This window comes from Dama dama, chromosome 23 (assembly GCF_033118175.1).
Source record: "Dama dama isolate Ldn47 chromosome 23, ASM3311817v1, whole genome shotgun sequence".
NCBI lineage: Eukaryota > Metazoa > Chordata > Mammalia > Artiodactyla > Cervidae > Dama > Dama dama.
The window spans coordinates 51,859,004-51,877,923 of NC_083703.1; the positions used below are offsets into that span (position 1 = coordinate 51,859,004).

The 18,920-nt window shown below is 54.8% G+C and overlaps 1 protein-coding gene across 3 annotated transcripts; it reads left to right on the plus strand.

The window, feature by feature from the left end:
• Positions 1–2,542: 2,542 nt before the first annotated feature.
• On the plus strand, positions 2,543–18,919 carry ADAM33 (ADAM metallopeptidase domain 33). 3 transcript variants are annotated; one of them, XM_061126708.1, is made up of 22 exons: positions 2,543–2,685; positions 4,865–4,944; positions 7,208–7,284; positions 9,895–9,973; positions 10,165–10,241; positions 10,329–10,518; positions 10,764–10,829; positions 10,917–10,988; positions 11,148–11,314; positions 11,398–11,482; positions 11,570–11,712; positions 12,230–12,407; positions 12,520–12,615; positions 12,845–13,040; positions 13,192–13,300; positions 13,382–13,580; positions 13,675–13,752; positions 13,836–13,944; positions 14,033–14,180; positions 15,430–15,521; positions 15,702–15,776; positions 16,017–18,919. In XM_061126708.1, exons 1-21 carry the CDS (start codon positions 2,586–2,588, stop codon positions 15,737–15,739), a joined length of 2,379 nt encoding a protein of 792 aa, XP_060982691.1. In that variant the 5' UTR covers positions 2,543–2,585; the 3' UTR covers positions 15,740–15,776; positions 16,017–18,919. The 3 variants fall into 3 exon arrangements, with proteins under 3 accessions (XP_060982691.1, XP_060982690.1, XP_060982692.1); XM_061126707.1 differs by having other exon boundaries at positions 12,520–12,609; positions 13,657–13,752; XM_061126709.1 differs by having other exon boundaries at positions 12,520–12,609.
• Position 18,920: the final 1 nt, after the last annotated feature.

Genomic DNA, 18,920 nt, shown 5'->3' on the forward strand with positions numbered 1-18,920 from the left:
GCTTCGATGAACACCGGGGTACACGTGTCTCTTTCAGATCTGGTTTCCTCGGTGTGTATGCCCAGGAGTGATATTGCTGGGTCATATGGCAGTTCTATTTCCAGTTTTTTAAGGAATGTCTGCACTGTTCTCCATAGTGGCTGTACTAGTTTGCATTCCCCCCAACAGTGTAAGAGGGTTCCCTTTTCTCCACACCCTCTCCAGCATTTATTGCTTGTAGACTTTTGAATAGTAGCCATTCTGACTGGCGTGTAATGGTATCTCATTGAGGTTTTGATTTGCATTTCTCTGATAATGAGTGATGTTGAGCATCTTTTCATGTGTTTGTCAGCCATCTGTATGTCTTCTTTGGAGAAATGTCTGTTTAGATCTTTGGCCCATTTTTTGATTGAATCATTTATTTTTCTGGAATTGAGCTGCAGGAGTTGCTTGTATATTTTTGAGATTAATCCTTTGTCTGTTGCTTCATTTGCTGTTATTTTCTCCCATTCTGAAGGCTGTCTTTTCACCTTGCTTAGAGTTTCCTTTGTTGTGCAAAAGCTTTTAAGTTTCATTAGGTCCCATTTGTTTATTTTTGGTTTTATTTCCAATATTCTGGGAGGTGGGTCATAGAGGATCTTGCTGTGATTTATGTCGGAGAGTGTTTTGCCTATGTTTTCCTCTAGGAGTTTTATAGTTTCTCGTCTTACATTTAGATCTTTAATCCATTTTGAGTTTATTTTTGTGTATCTGCTTTTTAATACACTGTCTAAGGTTGGTCATAACTTTTCTTCCAAGGAGTAAGCCTCTTTTAATTTCATGGCTGCAGTCATCATCTGCAGTGATTTTGGAGCCCCCCAAAATAAAGTCTTACACTGTTTCCACTGTTTCCCCATCTATGTGCCATGAAGTGATGGGACTGGATGCCATGATCTTAGTTTTCTGAATGTTGAGCTTTAAGCCAGCTTTTTTACTTTCCTCTTTCACTTTCATCAAGAGGTTCTTTAGTTCCTCTTGGCTTTCTGCCATAAGGGTGATGTCATCTACATATCTGAGGTTATTGACTGGGAAGAGGCACAGGGAAATTACTTGGGGGTGATGGAAATGTTTTATCTAGACTGTGGAAGTGATGACACAGGTGTATAAAGTTATCAAAACTCATCTAATTGTACACTTAAAATAAGTGCATTTTTATTGTGTGTAATAACGTTAATTTTAAAATCCTAAGTAATTATAATAGAATAGTAGTAATAATCATAAGAATAGTGTTGATGTGGACTTCCCTGGTGGTCCAGTTCCTAAGACTCCCCACTTCCACTGCAGGGGGCACGGGGGTTCCATCCCTGTCAGTAACTAAGATCCCACATGCTGCCGCAGTATGGCCGCTCCCCCCTCCTCCCGCAAAAAAAAAAAAAAAAAGAAAAAAAATAGTGTTAATGAGATCTCTGATAAGAAGGATCTTCAAGGCATATTAACTGGGTGGGGGGGGGTGCAAAAAATATTTTAAAAGAGGGGGAAAAATGTTTGTATTGTCTTGGACACACAGTAAAATAATCAAAAAACCTATACAAGAAGGTAATAACAGCTTTCTGTTGGAGGGATGTGGTCTGAGCGGATGCGCTGTTCCCTGCACTTCCCACCATACTTCTTGGTGTTTGAATCAGGCCAGCATAGGTTACCCTCCCCACCGCAACTCTTACTAACTGAATTTTGAATTCTCAAAAACAATCCATTTGCTTAGAAGTTAACATTCCTATCAGAACACATGCTGCTCGCTATCCAGATTTATTACTCAGTAAACAAACTTTTTAAAACAAGAACCAAATGTTAACGAGGCCCAAAGGGAGTGTGGGAGTCTACGGCTTTGTGCCATTCGCGCCCTGCCCGCCTGCCCCCATCTGCCACCACCCGGGACAAAGAAAGGGCTGCCCCACTCTCCGCCCGCCTGTCCTGCTGCCTTGTCTGTGCCGGGCGGGAACCCCGGGCCCGGGGCCTCCACTAGTCCAGCCTCCACCCGCGAGCCTCGGCGGGCAGGGGCTGGGGTCCCTGTGGCACAGAGGTTAGCTTGGGGCCGTGGCCGCAGCTGCCTGTCGCGGTCACCCGGGCCACTCTGGGCAGGACTGGTGGCAAGGTGAGGACTAAGGTCTGCTCCGAAAGACCGCGGAGGAGGGCGCTACTCGAGCAGACCAGGGCAGCCACAGGTGGCCCCTAGCACTGTCTCTGCTTCCCCGCTCGGGTTCTCAAAAACCCTTCTTGGGGGTCCCTGCCCCATCTCACTTCCTATCCCCACGAGTAGCGGGCCCTCTGAGACCTAAGCTGCGGGCCGGCTCGGCAGGGTCTCGCAAGCGGGGACCGCACAGATTCCCGCCCCCGGCCCTCCGAGCTCTAGGGGATGGATCTGGCTCCCCGGGGGCACACGCCGCCGGCCTGGGGTCAGGACGGATGGGCGGCGATGGTGGCAGGGGCAGGCGGGGCTCCGCGCGGGGTCCCGCGAGGAGGGGGTGCCAGCGGGAGGGCCGGCTGTATAGGGCGTGGGTCGGCGGCGATCCAGCCGGGGTGGAGCCGGGAGCCGGGAGCCGCAGCGACGACGCTGGGCGCTCAGAGCTATGCGTCCGGGGTCTCGGGGAGCTCGAGGGTCGCCCACACTGGGGCTGCTGCTGCTACTGGGACTACCGTGGCCGGTGTGGGGGACCGGGGAGTTCCAAGGTGAGTGAGAAGTGCCCCCCAGGGTCAGGGGAGGCACTGTCGGGATGGAGGTTCAGAAATCCCCGGGAATCCCGCGGGCCAGCACAGGCCCTGGGGAGGGTTTGGGAAAGTCTCCGTAGGAAATGCCCAGGGACTGTCAACTGTAGTTAGGCTGACATCTCGCCCCCAGATGCCCTGTGCCAATGGTTAAGCAGAGTGGCAGGGCCCCTTCCCCTCTTAGCACCCCCAAGCTCCTCTGGATTCTCTGCTCTGGCCCCATCTGCCAGTGTGAAGGTCCCTGGACCTCCATTTCCTAGGGTTCAGTGGTGCTCGGTCCTCCAGGAAGCCCCAGACCACTGGTGCCCTGGAGTCCCTGCTGTGGCCTCACACTAAGGGACTAGCTGTGGCCTCCACACTCCTGCATCATCCCACGTTCACTGCCTCATCCCGGGCTCTGGGACAGTGTGTATATTGTTTATACTGTTGCCTTGTTTGGTTAGATAGCAACTGCTTCAAACAGAAGGTGCCTGATAGCAGGGCCCTGAGGGAAGCCTCTAGCTCTGTCTCTTCTTAGAGTGACCCCTCCAAACTCTCTGTGAGATGGGGTTGACAAAAGTCTCTCCTGCACATCAAGTGCCTGACCAGGGGCAAGAAGGGGACGGCAGCCTTGGGTTCCAGAGCACTGTGCAGGGGGTAGGGGTGTCACAGTGAGGGGCACAGGGCTAGGATCCTGCTGTGTTCTGGGATGTGCTTGGGGAGGGACAACAGCCCTCAGGCCTTTGGGGATGGTCCACAGGCATTCCAGTGCTCCTGCTTTAGCCTGAGGTCTGGGGACGATGAAGAAACCCCTGGGAGGAATGAAGAGGGGCTCTGTGCTCCCCACCACCACACTGACTCCTCTGTTTCCACTCCCATCCACCTAGTCACTACAGTTCCGTCTCTGCCTCCCTGCCCGCATCAAGGTACCAAGGGCCAGTGTGTGTGCGCAGGGCCAGGAGAGAACCCCCAACCCACACTCACATGTGCACCCCTTCCCCTCTCCCCCTTGGGAAGCCCAGGGCCAGTTGGAGCTAGTTAAATCCTCTCTGGCCTGAGACCCCACCATGGCTTCCCTCATGCACTCAGACCCCTCCCTGTACTAGCCCTTCAGCCTCCATTCCAAGGTCCTGCACCTCCCTACCCCCACCCCCATCTCCTTAACGGCAACTGCTGACCCACTCAAGGAGGATTTGGCAGAGGGAGACTTCCTGGAGCTGCTGCTATCCCAGGTCTCTGATGATGGGGTCTAGAGGAGGAGATGGAGAAGGAGAAAGGAGTTGAGGTGGTCTGGCAGGAGCTGAGCCACTTCCACAGGCAGCCATCTCAGCCTGGTCGGCACTGGGGACAGGGCTGGGGTGGGTTTGGGGAGCGGTCAGTTCTGGGAGCTAGGCTTCCCCAGGGACTGAGTACCAGAGGGGCGGGAAGGTTGCCTGCAAGTTCTGGGCAGCCTAAGGTCTGATTCCTTCAGGGCGGGTGTGGGTGTGGTGAGAGTTTCTGGGGCCCACTAGGGGGGACTGGGAGCATTCCAGGGGAGCATTCCAGGCGCCTTCTGAGTAATGCTTGGTTCCTGGAGCCCCCTTAAGCATTCCCAGCCTGGGAGCACTCAGGCTCTAACTCCAAAACAAGCCCCCCCCCCCCCCTCGACTCACAAAGAGGGCTTCTGGGCCAGGGTCCCTGGAAGCCCTGCTCCTAGCACAAAGCCCCAGGGGAAGCTCTGGGCAACATCTGGTTGTTGTTTTTCTCAGATGGTGGCAGAGAAACAGGCATCCTCTCTTCACAGATCTTTCACCCTAAAAGCCTTTGCTGCCCTATCTAAAAATACCCGAAGCTGCCTCCCATTTCCTTTACCCTCTGTTTTGGGGGCCTTGGTCTCTTCCTTGTGATCTTTGATCCCCGTTTTCCCCTCCCAAGGTCATTAGAGTTCCTGAGTCCCCAGCTGAGTTGTTCTTCCCAGACTCCTCTCTCTTCTGCTTCCCTGGCAGTTCCTGGGTTCCAAGGATGCCCTATGGATAGTCACCCTTCTCCGGGCTAAACCTTTGAGTATTGAAGATGAAGTGTCCTGTTCCTGCCTGCTGACATCCTCTAACTCTATCCCTGTCTTGTCTCCAACTTCCCTCTGTCCCTCCGGTCCCTCTTACCTTCTGCTCTGTCCTCACCCCAGGAAACACCCTTGGAAAGCCAGTCATTCTGCACTGGAGCCTAGATGGACGACCCCAGCGCATGGTCACCCTGGAGGAAGCGGTCAGTACCAGGCTATCCCTTCCCGTGTAGAGGCCCAGAGTCTCTCGGCCCCTTTGCCTCTCCTCAGATTTCAGCATGGCAGTTTTGCTAGGGTCCCTAGATTTCCAGAGTCCTTTAGGCCCCTCCCCAAAGGTTTGGCGGGTGGGGGTGGGAGACATCTAGATGGAGAGAGGCTGCACATATGGATGTCATTTTCCAGTTTCCTCTCCCCCACCTCCTCCCTAACCCTCTCTTTCCAGTATTATTCAGGCCGCCCCATCCCATCAGGCAGAGGTGTAGCCGGAGTTCGTGGGGCCTAAAGTTTTTCAGGGACCTTTTTAAGAAAGCACCAAAATATCTTCTTTTTGCAAAGTGACACTGGATGCACTGCTGTCCTCGCCAGGACCCTGTCATTTAGGGGCCTGAAACTTCAACCTTACTGACTCATGCAGGGTCTACTTCTGCCCTTAGATGCAAGCCCACCCTGTTTTGTTTCTTATGGATGCTCTACCCCAGTCTCCTCCCAACAGCCATCCATCACACACTTCCAGAATAACCTTGTCCCCCTCTGTATGTGCCACGGAGCCCAACATCCTTTGTGTGCCCATTTCACAGAGGGGCAGACAAGCCCAGAAAACTTGCAGAAACTGCTCAAGGTCACGCAGCTCTTTAATCCATAAGCCTGAGGCCTGCTAAGGTCTGAAAAACTTCAAACCATTGGCCAATGTCCCCCACGCCTTGAGGGGCCTATTCATCCTGAATTATCAGGAAAGAGAGGACAACCCACTGTCCAAGCCTGCAAGGAAGAAGGCAGAAGAGCACTGCCATGAAGGCCAGGGCACCCCCAGGGCCAGCACCGCTCAATCTAGGGCCCTCCCTGGGTCCCCCAGACCCTCAGGGCCTCAATTCAAGTGGTCAACATGGTGCTGGCCTGAGATTTGAAACTGTTCCTCACATGCTGGGGCCACCCTGACTGTAGACCTCCTTCTGGGCCTGGGCTGGGTTGTGACCAAACAGGAGGGGAATGCCAGAGGGGCTTTGCTTTTCCCACTGTCTCTGTCCCTGAGAAGCCTGCCAAGATGAGGACAGCAGACAGCGTGGCAGGGAGTCGTGTCCTTGAGGCAGGCAACACCTCCATTTCAGGTTGGAGATGGAGTGCATGATGAGTGGTAGGGTCACCGGAGGGGAGAAATGAGGACAGCAGGGGCCGCAGAGAACAGAAGGAGGGATGGGAGGGGGGCAAGGGGATGCTTCCCATCTGGACTGCCTCCTTTCCCTAGTGCAGACCTTTCTCCAATAAAACAAGTGGCATTCCGGCCACATGAGCTCATGCTTGGGGCGTGGGGGTGGGGGTGGGGGGGCTTTAGGCTGGGGGAAGGGACCATTTGCTCCCCACCTGCAGAGGAAGGGCCCCCCCAACAAGACTCAGCCTCTTGGCCTGAGGCCCAGGACAGTGCATTGTGGGATAGAGGGAAGGGCCAGCCAGGGTGAAGGCCAGCATTCCAAAGACACAGCCGCTCTTCAGGAGGCTCCCAGCTCGCTCCAACTCTGGGCCCCCAGCCAGGCTGAGTGGACAAAGAGGGGCAGATGGGGTACTCCCACAGGGTGGAAGCTGCAAAGAAGGTAGGGGGAAGGAGAGATGGGCAGGCTGGCTCCGGCTCCCCCTCCTGACATCCAGCCGAGAAGAAAGCCAGTGTTCTCTTGGCCTGGGTTGTGGGTCAGGGTTTACTTTTCAGGCTCAGGGAAGCAGGTGTGAGGTGAGCCTACTGGGGGTGTAGGAAAATTTGGTGGTGGGGGGAGGAGTTTGTCAGCATTGGAGGTGGAGGTACTAAGTCTGAATCCTACAGGGAGCGAAAGGAGAGGTTGTGAGGAGGCCCAAGCCGTGGCTCCCCCACTCCCCAGCATCAACATCTTCAGGATGGCGCTGTCTTCCTTGTGTGGAGGGAGCCTTCTGGGCATGAAAGAGGAGGGAAGGCCAGAAGAGCCCAGGGCCCTCAGGCAAGGAATGGCATCTTTCTGAAACCCTTCGTCTCTCCAGGGAGGATGCGGAGTGAACCTAGAATGTTCTATCAAATGGCTGCTGTTAGAACAGACATTCTAAGTTTGGGAACATCTTTGCATGTTCGCAACCCGCACCCACCCACACCCACCACGGCGAGTGGAGGTCTTCTGCTCCGTGCTCTCCCCGTGAACTCCCTTGTCAGCTACCTCTATATTCCTCCTGCTCCCTGGCAGGCAGAGGACCTGGATGCCCACCCTCTCATGCCCACTCCTTCTTGCCCAGGTCCCAAACCTAGAAGTGAGGCTGGTGGCCTTGGAGGCTGAAGGTCAGGAACTCCTGCTAGAGCTGGAGAAGAATCAGTGAGTACCAGGTTGGGGAAAGAGCTGGGAGCCAAGAACTACCCCTCTCTCTGAGGAAGGATCACTGCTGGGGGCAGGGACTGATGGGATCCCCAGAGGGAGGCTGGATGGGGTGAGAGCCCAGAGGAGGAGGTACAGGTGACAGGGAGAGCCAATGCTGGCCCACGACTGGCTCCCTCGAGACTGAAATGGGTTATTGAGGCTGGATTCTCTGTGGGGCATATCTCTTATCCCAGCCCCAAAAACATCTTGTCAGCTTCCTGCCATGAATGAGTGAGCATCACCTGCTGGGTGCTCATAGGGTGTGCTGAGTCAAAAGAGAATCCAAGATGGATTCCAAGAATGGGCAGGTGGTCCAGAAGGCAGGAATGCCAGGCACAAAAGTACAGTGGCTACAAAGGTCAAGGCACATTCAGGGGGTAGCAATTCGTCTGGCTTGCCTGGGGAGTCTCCTTCTATAGGGAAGGGAGCAAAGAGAAACAAATTTGGGGAGTCCTGGTAGAACCAGATCACAGAAGGCCATCTTGGTGCTGAGTGTCCAGGATAGTGCAAACCCAAAGATTTTGAGTTGCTGAATGAACAAGCAGAGCTGGCCTGGGTGAAGTGAGTGTCTAAGATGGAGAGTGGGTTCTTGAAACCATCTAAATTGTATTATCAACATCTCTCATTTATCAAGGGCTTGTTTCATCACAGGCACTGTTCTGAGCACCCTTCATACACATTTTTTATTTGACCCCATGCACTGAGAACAAACTCAGGTTCCACCATGCCTAACTATAGTTTCTCTGGAGTTCAATATCCCCATGTGTTAAAAGAGGTGATCACATCACCTCCTCCCTAGGTTTGAGTATGTGGGTGGAGTTGGGGAGCAAAGCTGGAGGAGGGGGAAAGACTGGAGAGTGGAGAAGCAGGCATCACAAGCCTTTGGGGGCAGTTTTGGGGTAAAGAGGCCAAGGTGGAGAGGGATGAAGGATTTTCTTCAAAGAGAAATTGACTTGTGGTTGATCCATCTTGGTGGGAAGGATGCTGGTGAGGTGAAGCCTGAAGATGAAATCATTACTTGAGTGGGGTCTGGAGAAGGAGAGGAGGAGCATCCCTGCTCATTCGGGTGGGATCTGCAGGTGTGATTTCTGTTTTCTCTGGAAGTAGGGGGTGAGCCTCAGTGAAAGACAGCTGGGGAGATATGTAGGATCTGGGAGCCTGAGGAGATTTGAAGGAACTTTGAGTGGGAGGAGGTGCCCCAGAGCAAGGGTCTCCAACCTCTAGGATCTAATGCCTGATGATCTAAGGTGGAGCTGATGTAACAATAGAAATAAATAATAGAAATAAAGCTGATGTAATAATAGAAATAAATAGAAATGGAATAATGTAAATAATAGAAATAAATAGAAATAGAATAAATAGAAATAATAGAAATACAATAAATGTAATGCACTTGAATCATCCCCACACCATCCCACCCCTACCAACCCCACCTCATCCCCATCCATGGAAGAATTGTCCTCCATGAAACTGGTCCCTGGTGCCAAAAATGGTGGGGACTTCTGGACTAGAGGTTTGTCCAGATATCCAACAAGGATAGGCAGCAGCCAGGGCCACCTAAGGAGTTCACACTTCTTGGCTCCAAGGTCCACCTTCTTGGCAGTGTTTCCTGACTGTCCTCCTGCCCGATCTCTCTAATACCCCTGACCTGTGGATCCAGCTGCCTGCCACAGGTCCCAAGAGAACCACAAACTTTCCCCTGTTCCTGCTCCTCCCTGGTGCTCCCCACACTCCCATTTCCACATCTAAGCAATTACCAAGACTCCTTCCTGACCTTCACCTTGCTCCCTCTTGCCCAAGATTTTTCAGAGCTAAGCAATGCACAGTCACTCCTTTCCTTTCTCTAAGAGACACCTTGAAAGTGAAAGTCGCTCAGCGTTGTCTGACTCTTCCGGACCCCATGGCCTATACAGTCCATGGAATTCTTGAGGCCAGAATACTGGAGTGGGTAGGCTTTCCCTTCTCCAGGGGATCTTCCCAACGCAGGGATCAAACCCAGGTCTCCCACATGATGGGCAGATTCTTTACCAACTGAGCTATGAGGGAAGCCCATATAAGACACACCTTGGCTGCTTCTTCAGTGCTAGCCCTGTGCCTCACTCATCAGTTCAGTTCAGTCGCTCAGTCGTGTCTGACTCTGCCACCCCATGGACTGCAGCACGCCAGGCCTCCCTGTCCATTACCAACTCCCAGAGTTTACTCAAATTCATGCCAATTGAGTCGGTGATGCCATCCAACCATCTCATCCTCTTCTCCCACCTTCAATCTTTCCCAGCATCAGGGGCTTTTCAAATGAGTCAGTTCTTCGCATCAGGTGGCCAAAATATTGTAGTTTCAGCTTCAGCATCAGTCCTTCCAATGAATATTCAGGACTGATTTCCTTTAGGATGGACTGGCTGAATCTCCTTGGGACTCTCAAGAGTCTTTTCCAACACCACAGTTCAAAATCATCAAAAGACATGACATTACTTTGACTCACTCATAGAGCTACTCAATTAGCATTTAAGGAGGAAGACCAGAGGGGGAGGCAGGGCTGGATTAGGTAATTTCTGCAACACCCCCTCCCAGCAGGCTGCTGGCCCCAGGATACACAGAAACCCACTACAGCCCAGATGGGCGGCCAGTAGTGCTGTTCCCCAACCACAAGGTGAGATGCTTCCAAGGGCCCTGAGGACAGGGTGACGAGTGCTGGGGATGCACCCCTGAGGGCCTCTCCACCGTTTCCCCCTTCTCCTCCTGTTCTAAGGAGAAGCTGGAGCTAGTCTCCCACCATGCTTTCTTTCTTGCCCCTCCACTTCAGCCCTGGCTGAGATTTGGGGCTGGTCCTTTGCTCTCCAGGATCACTGCCACTACCATGGGCATGTGAGGGGCTTCCCGGACTCCTGGGTGGTCCTCAGCATCTGCTCTGGGATGAGGTGAGGAGTTCTGGGGGAGGAGGCTGGGCCTGGGGCTAGGGAAAGATGTCCCCTGACTGCCCTCCCCTGCACCCCTTTGCACTCTAGGGGCCTGATCACACTCAGCAGCAATGCCAGCTATTATGTGCATCCCTGGCCAGCTGGGGACTCCAAGGACCTCTTGACCCATAGGATCTTCCGGGTGGAGCAGATGTTCAGCACGAAAGGAGCCTGTGGCCACGGGGACCCAAGGGACAAAAGGGACATGACCAGCCTTTCGTGTGCCACCCAGATCAGGGTCAGGGGCATGGGCAGGGGTGGGAATGGAGTATCCAAAGCCCTTTAAAATCAGAAGAGACAGGAACAGTGCAGCCCCAACTTAGGGCGTCCTGTCCTGATATTTTTATTTGGGAAGCTGAAGGAACAAATTCTAGCAAAAATATTTTAGAGTTAACTTTGTGCTCTCTGAGAACTGGGGTTGGTGGTCAGGGTTCAAGCCCGGCAGCCTGCCACTCAGGATCACCATTGCCACCCCCTACCCAGGAGAGGCGGGAGTCCTTCCAAAGTCCGAGGTACCTGGAGCTGTACATAGTGGCGGACCACACACTGGTGAGAGAAGCCCCAAGGAGGTTGGAGAGCCTGGCTGGGGTCAGTTCAGCCTGTCGTCCCACCGCCGCCGTATCTCTGTCTCTCTAGTTTTTGACTCAGCACCGGAACTTGAACCACGTCAAACAGCGTCTTCTGGAGGTGGCCAATTATGTGGATCAGGTTGGGTCGGCAGGGAGAGAGCCCTTCTGGGGGTGACTGTGACGGGGCAGACTTGGAGATACGGAGAGGGAACGGAGGGGAGAAAAAAGGGGTGATCCCATGGAGGAGCCCAGGCACCAAGGCGGTGATCCGCTTCAGCCTGCTCCCCGGCTCCCGCAGATTCTCAGGACTTTGGACATTCAGGTGGTGCTGACCGGCCTGGAAGTGTGGACCGAGCAGGACCAGAGCCGCGTCACGCCAGACGCGAACGCCACGCTCTGGGCCTTCCTGCAGTGGCGCCGGGGGCTGTGGGCGCTGCGGCCACACGACTCCGCTCAGCTGCTCACGTGGGTGCCACCTACCCCCACGCGGTCCCAGCCGGGCGGCGCGGACTCCAGGCCAGCCCGGTCATGCCGCGCTCCGCTCTCAGGGGCCAAGCTTTCCGCGGTGCCACAGTGGGCCTGGCGCCCGTCGAGGGCATGTGCCTCACGGAGAGCTCTGGAGGCGTGACCACCGTGAGCATCACCTGGGACTGAAGCGGGAGGAGAGGTGCCGGGGGGTGGTCCTCGCAGCCCGCGGTGACCGTAGCCACGTCCTCCCAGGACCACTCGGAGTTCTCCATGGGTGCTGCGGCCACCATGGCCCACGAGATAGGCCACAGCCTCGGCCTCAGCCACGACCCCCACGGCTGCTGCGCGGAGGCAGCGGTGGAGCAGGGCGGCTGCGTGATGGCGGCGGCTACTGGGTATCCGCGCGGGGCCGTGGTGCCGGGGTGCGGGGATGCGGGGGATGCGGGGGCGGGGCTGCCGGGCGGGGCCTGGGCCTTCCCCTGCTGACTTTCTGTGGGAGAAATGGTTATCCCTGTTTCTTCCGTGAAATCGGGATGATGGTAACAGTTCCCGCCCTAAAGCAGGCAAAGTGGATTCCCATGATGTGATAAATTATTTTCGGAACAACCTTTCGAGGTGACTCCAACCCCGGGAAGAGTGGCGCTGGGTCGGGATTTGACCTTGGGTCCTGGGCTGCTTGCTCCTGGCGTCACACCCTCCTGCCTCGCGCTGGCTGTGTGACTTTGCGCGAGTTACTTACCCTCTCTGGGTTCTGCCTCTAGAGAATTCGAGCTGTCTGTCGCGCAGGCGGTGTCTGCGCATCTACCGGCTGCTTGGTCAAGCACCAGTGTGCTGGAGGGTGGGGGGGACTGGAGACACGCAGGGGTTGGCGGGGGTGGTCCCCGCACGCCCGACGCCCTCCCCCGCCCGTAGGCACCCGTTCCCGCGCGTGTTTAGCGCCTGCAGCCGCCGCCAGCTGCGCGCCTTCTTCCGAAAGGGAGGGGGCGCTTGCCTCTCCAACGCGCCGGACTCCGGGCTCCTGGTGCCGCAGGCGCGCTGCGGGAACGGCTTTGTAGAAAAGGGCGAGGAGTGCGATTGCGGCGCCGGCCAGGTGGGGTCCGCAAGACCAGCCCCGGGGGACCAAACTGGCTCCCGCCCGCCCCCTCCCCGGAGGTCTGGGCGCTGCAGCCTCACCTGGTCTCTCCTCGCCTTCCCGGCTCCAGGAGTGCCCCGGCTCCTGCTGCCTTGCCCACAACTGCTCGCTGCGTGCGGGAGCCCAATGCGCCTACGGCGGCTGCTGCGCACACTGCCTGGTGAGGGTATGGGAGGCTCCGGGGTGAGGGTGGGGGGCACTTGGGAGCCGGCCTGTTGGTCTTGGCTAATTGGCGCCCTCGGGTTCCCTTGTGGGTGCTGGCACTGCTCAGTGCATGGGTTCTCCTGAACTTCCCCACCGGGCTCTCCCGTGTCCGACTGGCGCTCTAGAAGTGAACTCTGTTCGTTTTCTCTCTATGCCTCGCCACCTTCCCTTCACCCGGGTCACCTGCGTAGCTGAAGCCGGCGGGCACGCCATGCCGCCCGGCTGCGGGCGACTGTGACCTCCCTGAATTCTGCACCGGAGCCTCCCCTTATTGCCCGCCAGACGTTTACCTACTGGACGGCTCGCCCTGCGCCAGAGGCCGCGGCTACTGCCGGGACGGCGCGTGTCCCACGCTGGAGCAGCAGTGCCAGCAGCTCTGGGGGCCTGGTGAGCCCAGGAGCGCCCTCCGCAGTTTGCGCTGCTTGGTGCTCTAGGGGAGGTGTGCGGGGGGGGGGGGGGGGGAGCGGGCAGGGAAACTGAGGCAGAAGGGGCGTGGCTCCAGGCTGGGCTGTCCCCAGTCCGGCCCCTGCTTCCTCAGGCTCGCGTCCAGCCCCGGAGGCTTGCTTCCAGGTCGTGAACTCCGCGGGAGACGCCCAGGGGAACTGCGGCCAGCAGGGAGACGGCAGCTTCGTACCCTGTGCGCAGAGGTGGGGAGCGGAGGGAAGGGAAGCTGGGGAAGAGAGTATGGAGAAACACCACGCGGTTTGACCACCTCCGCTTCTCCCTAGGGATGCGCAGTGTGGGAAACTGCAGTGCCAGGGCGGGGAGCAGAGCCCACTGGTGCCACACGCGGTTCCGGTGGACTCCACCGTACACCTGGGCAGCCGCGAGGTGACTTGCAGGGGAGCTTCCGTGCAGCCCGGTGCCCAGCTAGACCCGCCTGACTTGGGCCTGGTAGAGGCAGGCACCCAGTGTGGGCCTAGAATGGTGAGCCCTGCCCACCCAAGCCCTCGCTGCCACTTGAGTCCCATGGGTCAAAGCCTCACTGCCCCTCACTGCCTAGTGCCCTCACTGCCCACAGGTGTGCCAGGAAAGGCGCTGCCAGAACACTACCTTCCGAGAGCTGGAGCTCTGCCTGATGGCCTGCCACGGCCGCGGGGTGAGTGGCCCGAAAGGTGTGTGGGGGTTGACCCTGGGAGTCCGCAATCTCATGGGACCCTCCTTTTCTCTCTTCCTCTGCAGGTTTGCAATAGTAACCGTAATTGTCACTGTGCTCCAGGCTGGGCTCCGCCTTCCTGTGACAAGCCAGGGTTGGGCGGTAGTGTGGACAGCGGTCCTGTGCGCCCTCAAAGTGCGCCCACGGGTGTAGGGGGGAGGGAGGGCAGGTGGGGAGGAGCCACGTTGCGCACTCAGGACTCAGACTACCCTGTCCTCTGCAGACTGGGACACCTTCACGCTGGCGGTGATCCTTAGCTCTGTGCTCCCTCTGCTGCCCGGGGCTGGCCTGGCCTGGTGCTGCTGCCGGCAGCCAGGACTCTGTCTCCAACAACGCTTCTGGGGCTCAAGGAGGGACCTCATGTGCAGGGGGTAGGCACTGAGCTCTAAGCTTCTGCTCCGCAGAGCTCTGCTGGACCTGGCGTAGCTGGGGTGGGGTCTGTTGCCCTCAGGGGCAGAGAGGCAGGCAGAAGCAATGGGAAGAAGCCTTGAGCAGAAGGCCCCAGTGGTCTTCCAGTGAAGCCAAAGGTGTAGGTCCATGCAGGGCTCCCACGGCCCCCATTACTGTGCTTCAGCACCCCTTTTCCAGTACCCCCTTGTCTCCTGTTTCTCCCACCAAGAGGCTGCTTTATCCTTGGCTTTACCCTGTTTTTCCACCAGCTCATAGTGCAACTCCTGCTCCACTGTGCTCTTCAAGGCCTCTCCAGTTTCTCTCTCATGAACTTTCAGCCCTCTGATATTTCCTCTGCCTAAATCTCTGCTGTTACCGCCTTCAAGTTCCCAAATGCTGGGGCCAACACACCTTTACTTTCTTTGTCACTGGGCAGCTATGGTGCTGGCTGCCTTGTGCCAAGGACCTGCCCCTAACACAGAGCTCCATGACCTGGGGTGAGGACCACATGATACCAGGTATTGTCAGTCTAGGGCTGCCTCCTCACTGGGTGCGGGGCAAGGCAGGCCCCCTTTGACCACATCTGACACAGCCTGGCCTTGGGAACATTCTGGGCAAAACGGGGGAGAAGGCATGGTTTGGACTGGAGATGGGAATACAGGGCATCCCAAACAGGAGCAGGGCACAGCTGAAAGGGCCTTGACATAAGAGTGTTGATTGTGGGTCTGTGAGCAGAGGATCAAGGTGGTCAGAGCTTGGTATGTCATCACTGGGGGCTTACAGGAGGCAGCAACTACATGTCATCACCAGGTAAAGTATTGAGACTGTTGTTTCAAAGAGATATCAAAGGAAGTGTTAAGGCCCTGGAAGATGAGGTGTGAGCAGCTGAGCATAACTCAGAGTCTTCGAGGGCAGCAGGGCCACCCAAGAGCAAGAAGCACAGACACCTGTACCACTGGGAGAGGAAGTCCATCCCTCTTTGGGACCTGAGTGACATCAACAGCTGGAAGATGTTGGGGTGTGCCAGAGTTTGGGGAAAATGTCAGGGTTGGAGAGAGAAAGTGTCCAAGGCCCTGGGAAGCATAAGTCTCTAGGGTTCCCCTCAGGAGGGAGCAGGAAGGGAGCTGGAGAGAGTCACCTGGGTGTAAGCCTCTACCGCAGGGAAGCAGCCCCAGGGTCCCATGCTAATGGTCGCTATCTCAGTCTCCTGGTCTCTAACCCACTGCCCAGATCCAAAGATGGCCCACGCAGAGGCCACCTTCTGGGCAGCACCCACCCACTGGAGTTGGGCCTGACATCCCCTCGAGAGCCCCAGCCCTTGGGTGAGTGAGGCACAGTAGGAGATGGGGAGGGAAGGGAAGGGATGGGCTCTTGTCTTCTCTTTCCAGCCGGGCCCCTCCTCCACCTAGCACCCAATCACCTTGAGCCCTGTGCCCCACCCTGTACCAGGGACTCTTGCCACCTTTGTTCACAGCACTCTTCCCCCACCTGTTGCTTCCCAGACCTTGAGAACTCTGCTAGAACCCAACAGCCACCTTGAGAAGCCGGTTCCTCATAGCCCTGCTTGTACCCCTAAGGTAGGTGGGGCCCTCCCCCTCCTGTAGTTCATTTATCTTCCTCTAGCTCCTCATCTCACAGTCGCTGACTCGGAGGTTTTTGAACTTGTACATTATGGAAATGAGACAGACGTTGTGGAGAAGCTGTTGTCTGAGGCCAGTTGCTGGAGGTCCTGGGATGGGAGGAAGCAGTTCTATGGTTTTCCCTGAGGGAGGAGAAAGGGTCCCAGCCCTTCCCTGGAACCTCTACTTCATTCTCAGCAGGTGGAGTCCAAAAGCCAAGATCCTGTCTCTGGTGACTCCTGACATGAGAAGACTTAAGGACAGGTGGCTACTGACTGCCACTCCAAGGAACTCGGACCCTCAGGGGAAGAGCCAGCAACTCAGCTGACTTCTTGCACCTTCAGGCAGCTTCGAAATTTCTTCCCTGAATTACTGCCATACCACCTATTCCAAGACCCTGGAACCTCATCTGAATTTGCACAGTGCTGTCGCCAGTCCTCAGGGCTGTGGGATCCTCTTAGAGTACACCTTGCAGCATAAGCAAGAATCCATCCACCCGGGAGTGAAGGCCATGTAGTCACTGACCTCCTGTCACTAGGGGGCGCTCGGTCAGGCTGGGCACCCAGAGAGGCCTCTGTCCAAGGAGTCTGGTGTTGGTGTGCAGTCCCCCAGTCGCCTCCGACTGTTGGTGTGCAGTCCCCCAGTCGCCTCCTTTGCGACCCCATGGACTGCAGCACCCTGGCCTCCCTGTCCCTCACCACCTCCTGGAGTTTGCCTAAGTTCATGTCCATTGCATTGGTGATGCCATCCAGTCATGTTATCCTCTGATGCCCTCTTCTCCTGCCCTTGATCTTTCCCAGCATCAGGGACTTTTCCAATGAGTCATCTGTTCCCATCAGATGACCAAAATACTAGAGCTTCAGCTTCAGCATCAGTGCTTCCAGTGAATATTCAGGATTGATCTCCCTTAAGATTGACTGGTTGGATCTCTTTGCAGTCCAAGGGTGTCTCAGTTTTCTCCAACACCACAGTTTGAAGGCATCAATTCTTTGGCACTCTGCCTTCTTACGGTCCAGCAGTCACAACCATACGTGACCACTGGGAAGACCATAGTGCTGACTATACAGACCTTTGTCAGCAGAGTAATGTCTCTGCTTTTCAACACACTGTCTAGGTTTGTCATAGCTTTCCTGCCAAGAAGCAATCATCTTTCTGATTTCATGGCTGCAGTCACTGTCCAGTTCAGTACAATGCAGTTTAGTTCAGTCACCTGAATGGAACTGTATAAAAGGAGTCTGTTACTCATACTTTATTCAGACCTAGCTCTTAGGAGGACAGTGACTGCTGGGCCAGAAGCCTGGACTCCAGGGGCCCTGTATTTCAGACTGAATCCACTTCCCTGGAACCTGACCCCTGCAAAACAAAATCCTTGGGACTTCCCTTTCTGCGTCCTGTTCTCTCTTGTCCTTCGGATGCATCCTCCGCCCCACCCCATTCCTAGTCCTCAGGTGAGATTTTAGAGAAGCACGGGGCTGCTGCAGTCCCCTCACTGTGGATGTTAATCAAGCCCTCCTCCACTCCATGGGAGGGAACAAAGGAAGCCATTTTGGAGAGGACTTCAAAGAAGTCAGAAGAAAGCCATGTTGCCCTTGACCCTCTGTGAGTCTTCTCTGTCTGTAAATTCAATACCATGGGACTCCCTGAGGGTGGCAAAGGGTGGTGTCTGGATGACAGCCAGGCCCCAGAAGTACTGGGCATAGGATGGTGTTACCTTGCTTGAATGATCCCTTGGCTCCACCTCTCCTGCCTCCCATGAACACTCTTAGCAGCCATTTACTCTCTCCCCTTGCTTTATGCAAGAGTTGCTTAGTGACCTTCTTTATCATCCAGATATTGCTATATAACAAAACCACCTCAAAACTTAGTAGCTTAAAACAATAACCAATTCTGTGAGTTGCCAAATTAGGTTGAACTCAGCTGCTGGTTTGATTGGTTTCAACTCACCTCACTTAAAACATTTGCAGTCAACTGTTGGCCACTGCTTTTGGGGTTGGCTGGCTTTTGGGTAGGGAGATGGGGAGAGTGGGCTCTGTGTCTCTCATTTCTCTAAGAGGCTAGCCCAGGCCTGTTTACAAACAGCTGGGGAGGGTTCTAAGAGAGCAGAACCCAGATTAGAGTGCAACAAGGGAGGCACTTACCTTGAGCACAAAAAAAGTAATCAAGATAAATAATATTTTAATGTAATATTTTGTAAAGATCAAAATTAGTACAAAGTCCATGATGAGCAAAATAACAAAATTTTAAGACAGGATCAGTTACCATACCAAGGCTTTTAGGAAACTGAAACAAACAAACAAAAAATCTGTAGTTGTGATCTTGAGACAAGTACCTTACTCACTTCGTCCTGCAGAAGAAGCTTGCCAGGCTTCTTGAGAGTCCATGACAGGCACGTTTTACTTCCATAACATTCTGTTGGTCCAAGCAAGTCATAGGATTCCAGGGGTTGGGCGGTAAACTCCATCTTTACTCCAGGGAGGAGCAGCAAAATCACATTTCAGAAGATGTGAAGAATTGGAAAATGTTTGCAATCACTCACTGGCAGCAGAGTTGCAGCCTCAAGGCTCAGGCCTTGCTTTCACTCTACCAGTTAAAGGCGCTGAATGAGAGTGTTTGCTAAAGCCCCCTCCTAGGTTCTCTGTGGGATTCTGATTCATAGAGATGACAGAACAATGACACACAGAGGTCAGTACCATTGAAAGAAGTTTTTATCGCTTACAGTTCCCTCGAGAAGGGGGGTGCCCACTGAGCAGAGTCAGATAGGGAAGCACCCAGTTTGTAAAGAAAGACTGAGGAACTGCCAGATTGGAAGAAACTAAGGCAACACTGACCACTAAGTGCATTGTGGGATTCTGGATGGGATCTTGAAACAGACAAAGGACATAAGTGGGAAGACTGGGGAAATGCAAACGGATTTACAGTTAAGTGTCCTGTACCAACGTTAATTTCCTTGTTTTAATAATTGTACTATGGTCAGGTAAGATGGTGATGTTAGGGCAAACTGGGTGAAGGATATAAAGGAAGCACTAGCATTTTTGCAGTGTTGTAACTTTTCTGTAAGTCTAAATACCAGCTAATAAAAAGTTAAAGATAAAATTATAAAAG

What these genes read in the sequence shown, in the direction of transcription:
- ADAM33 (XM_061126707.1), top strand. Translation starts at nt 2,586, where the DNA reads ATGCGTCCGGGGTCTCGGGGAGCTCGAGGGTCGCCCACACTGGGGCTG. An exon ending in TGGTCACCCTGGAGGAAGCG is followed by an intron (nt 4,945 to 7,207) that starts GTCAGTACCAGG and finishes CTTCTTGCCCAG; the next exon opens with GTCCCAAACCTAGAAGTGAG. An exon ending in GTGATGGCGGCGGCTACTGG is followed by an intron (nt 11,713 to 12,229) that starts GTATCCGCGCGG and finishes CCCCGCCCGTAG; the next exon opens with GCACCCGTTCCCGCGCGTGT.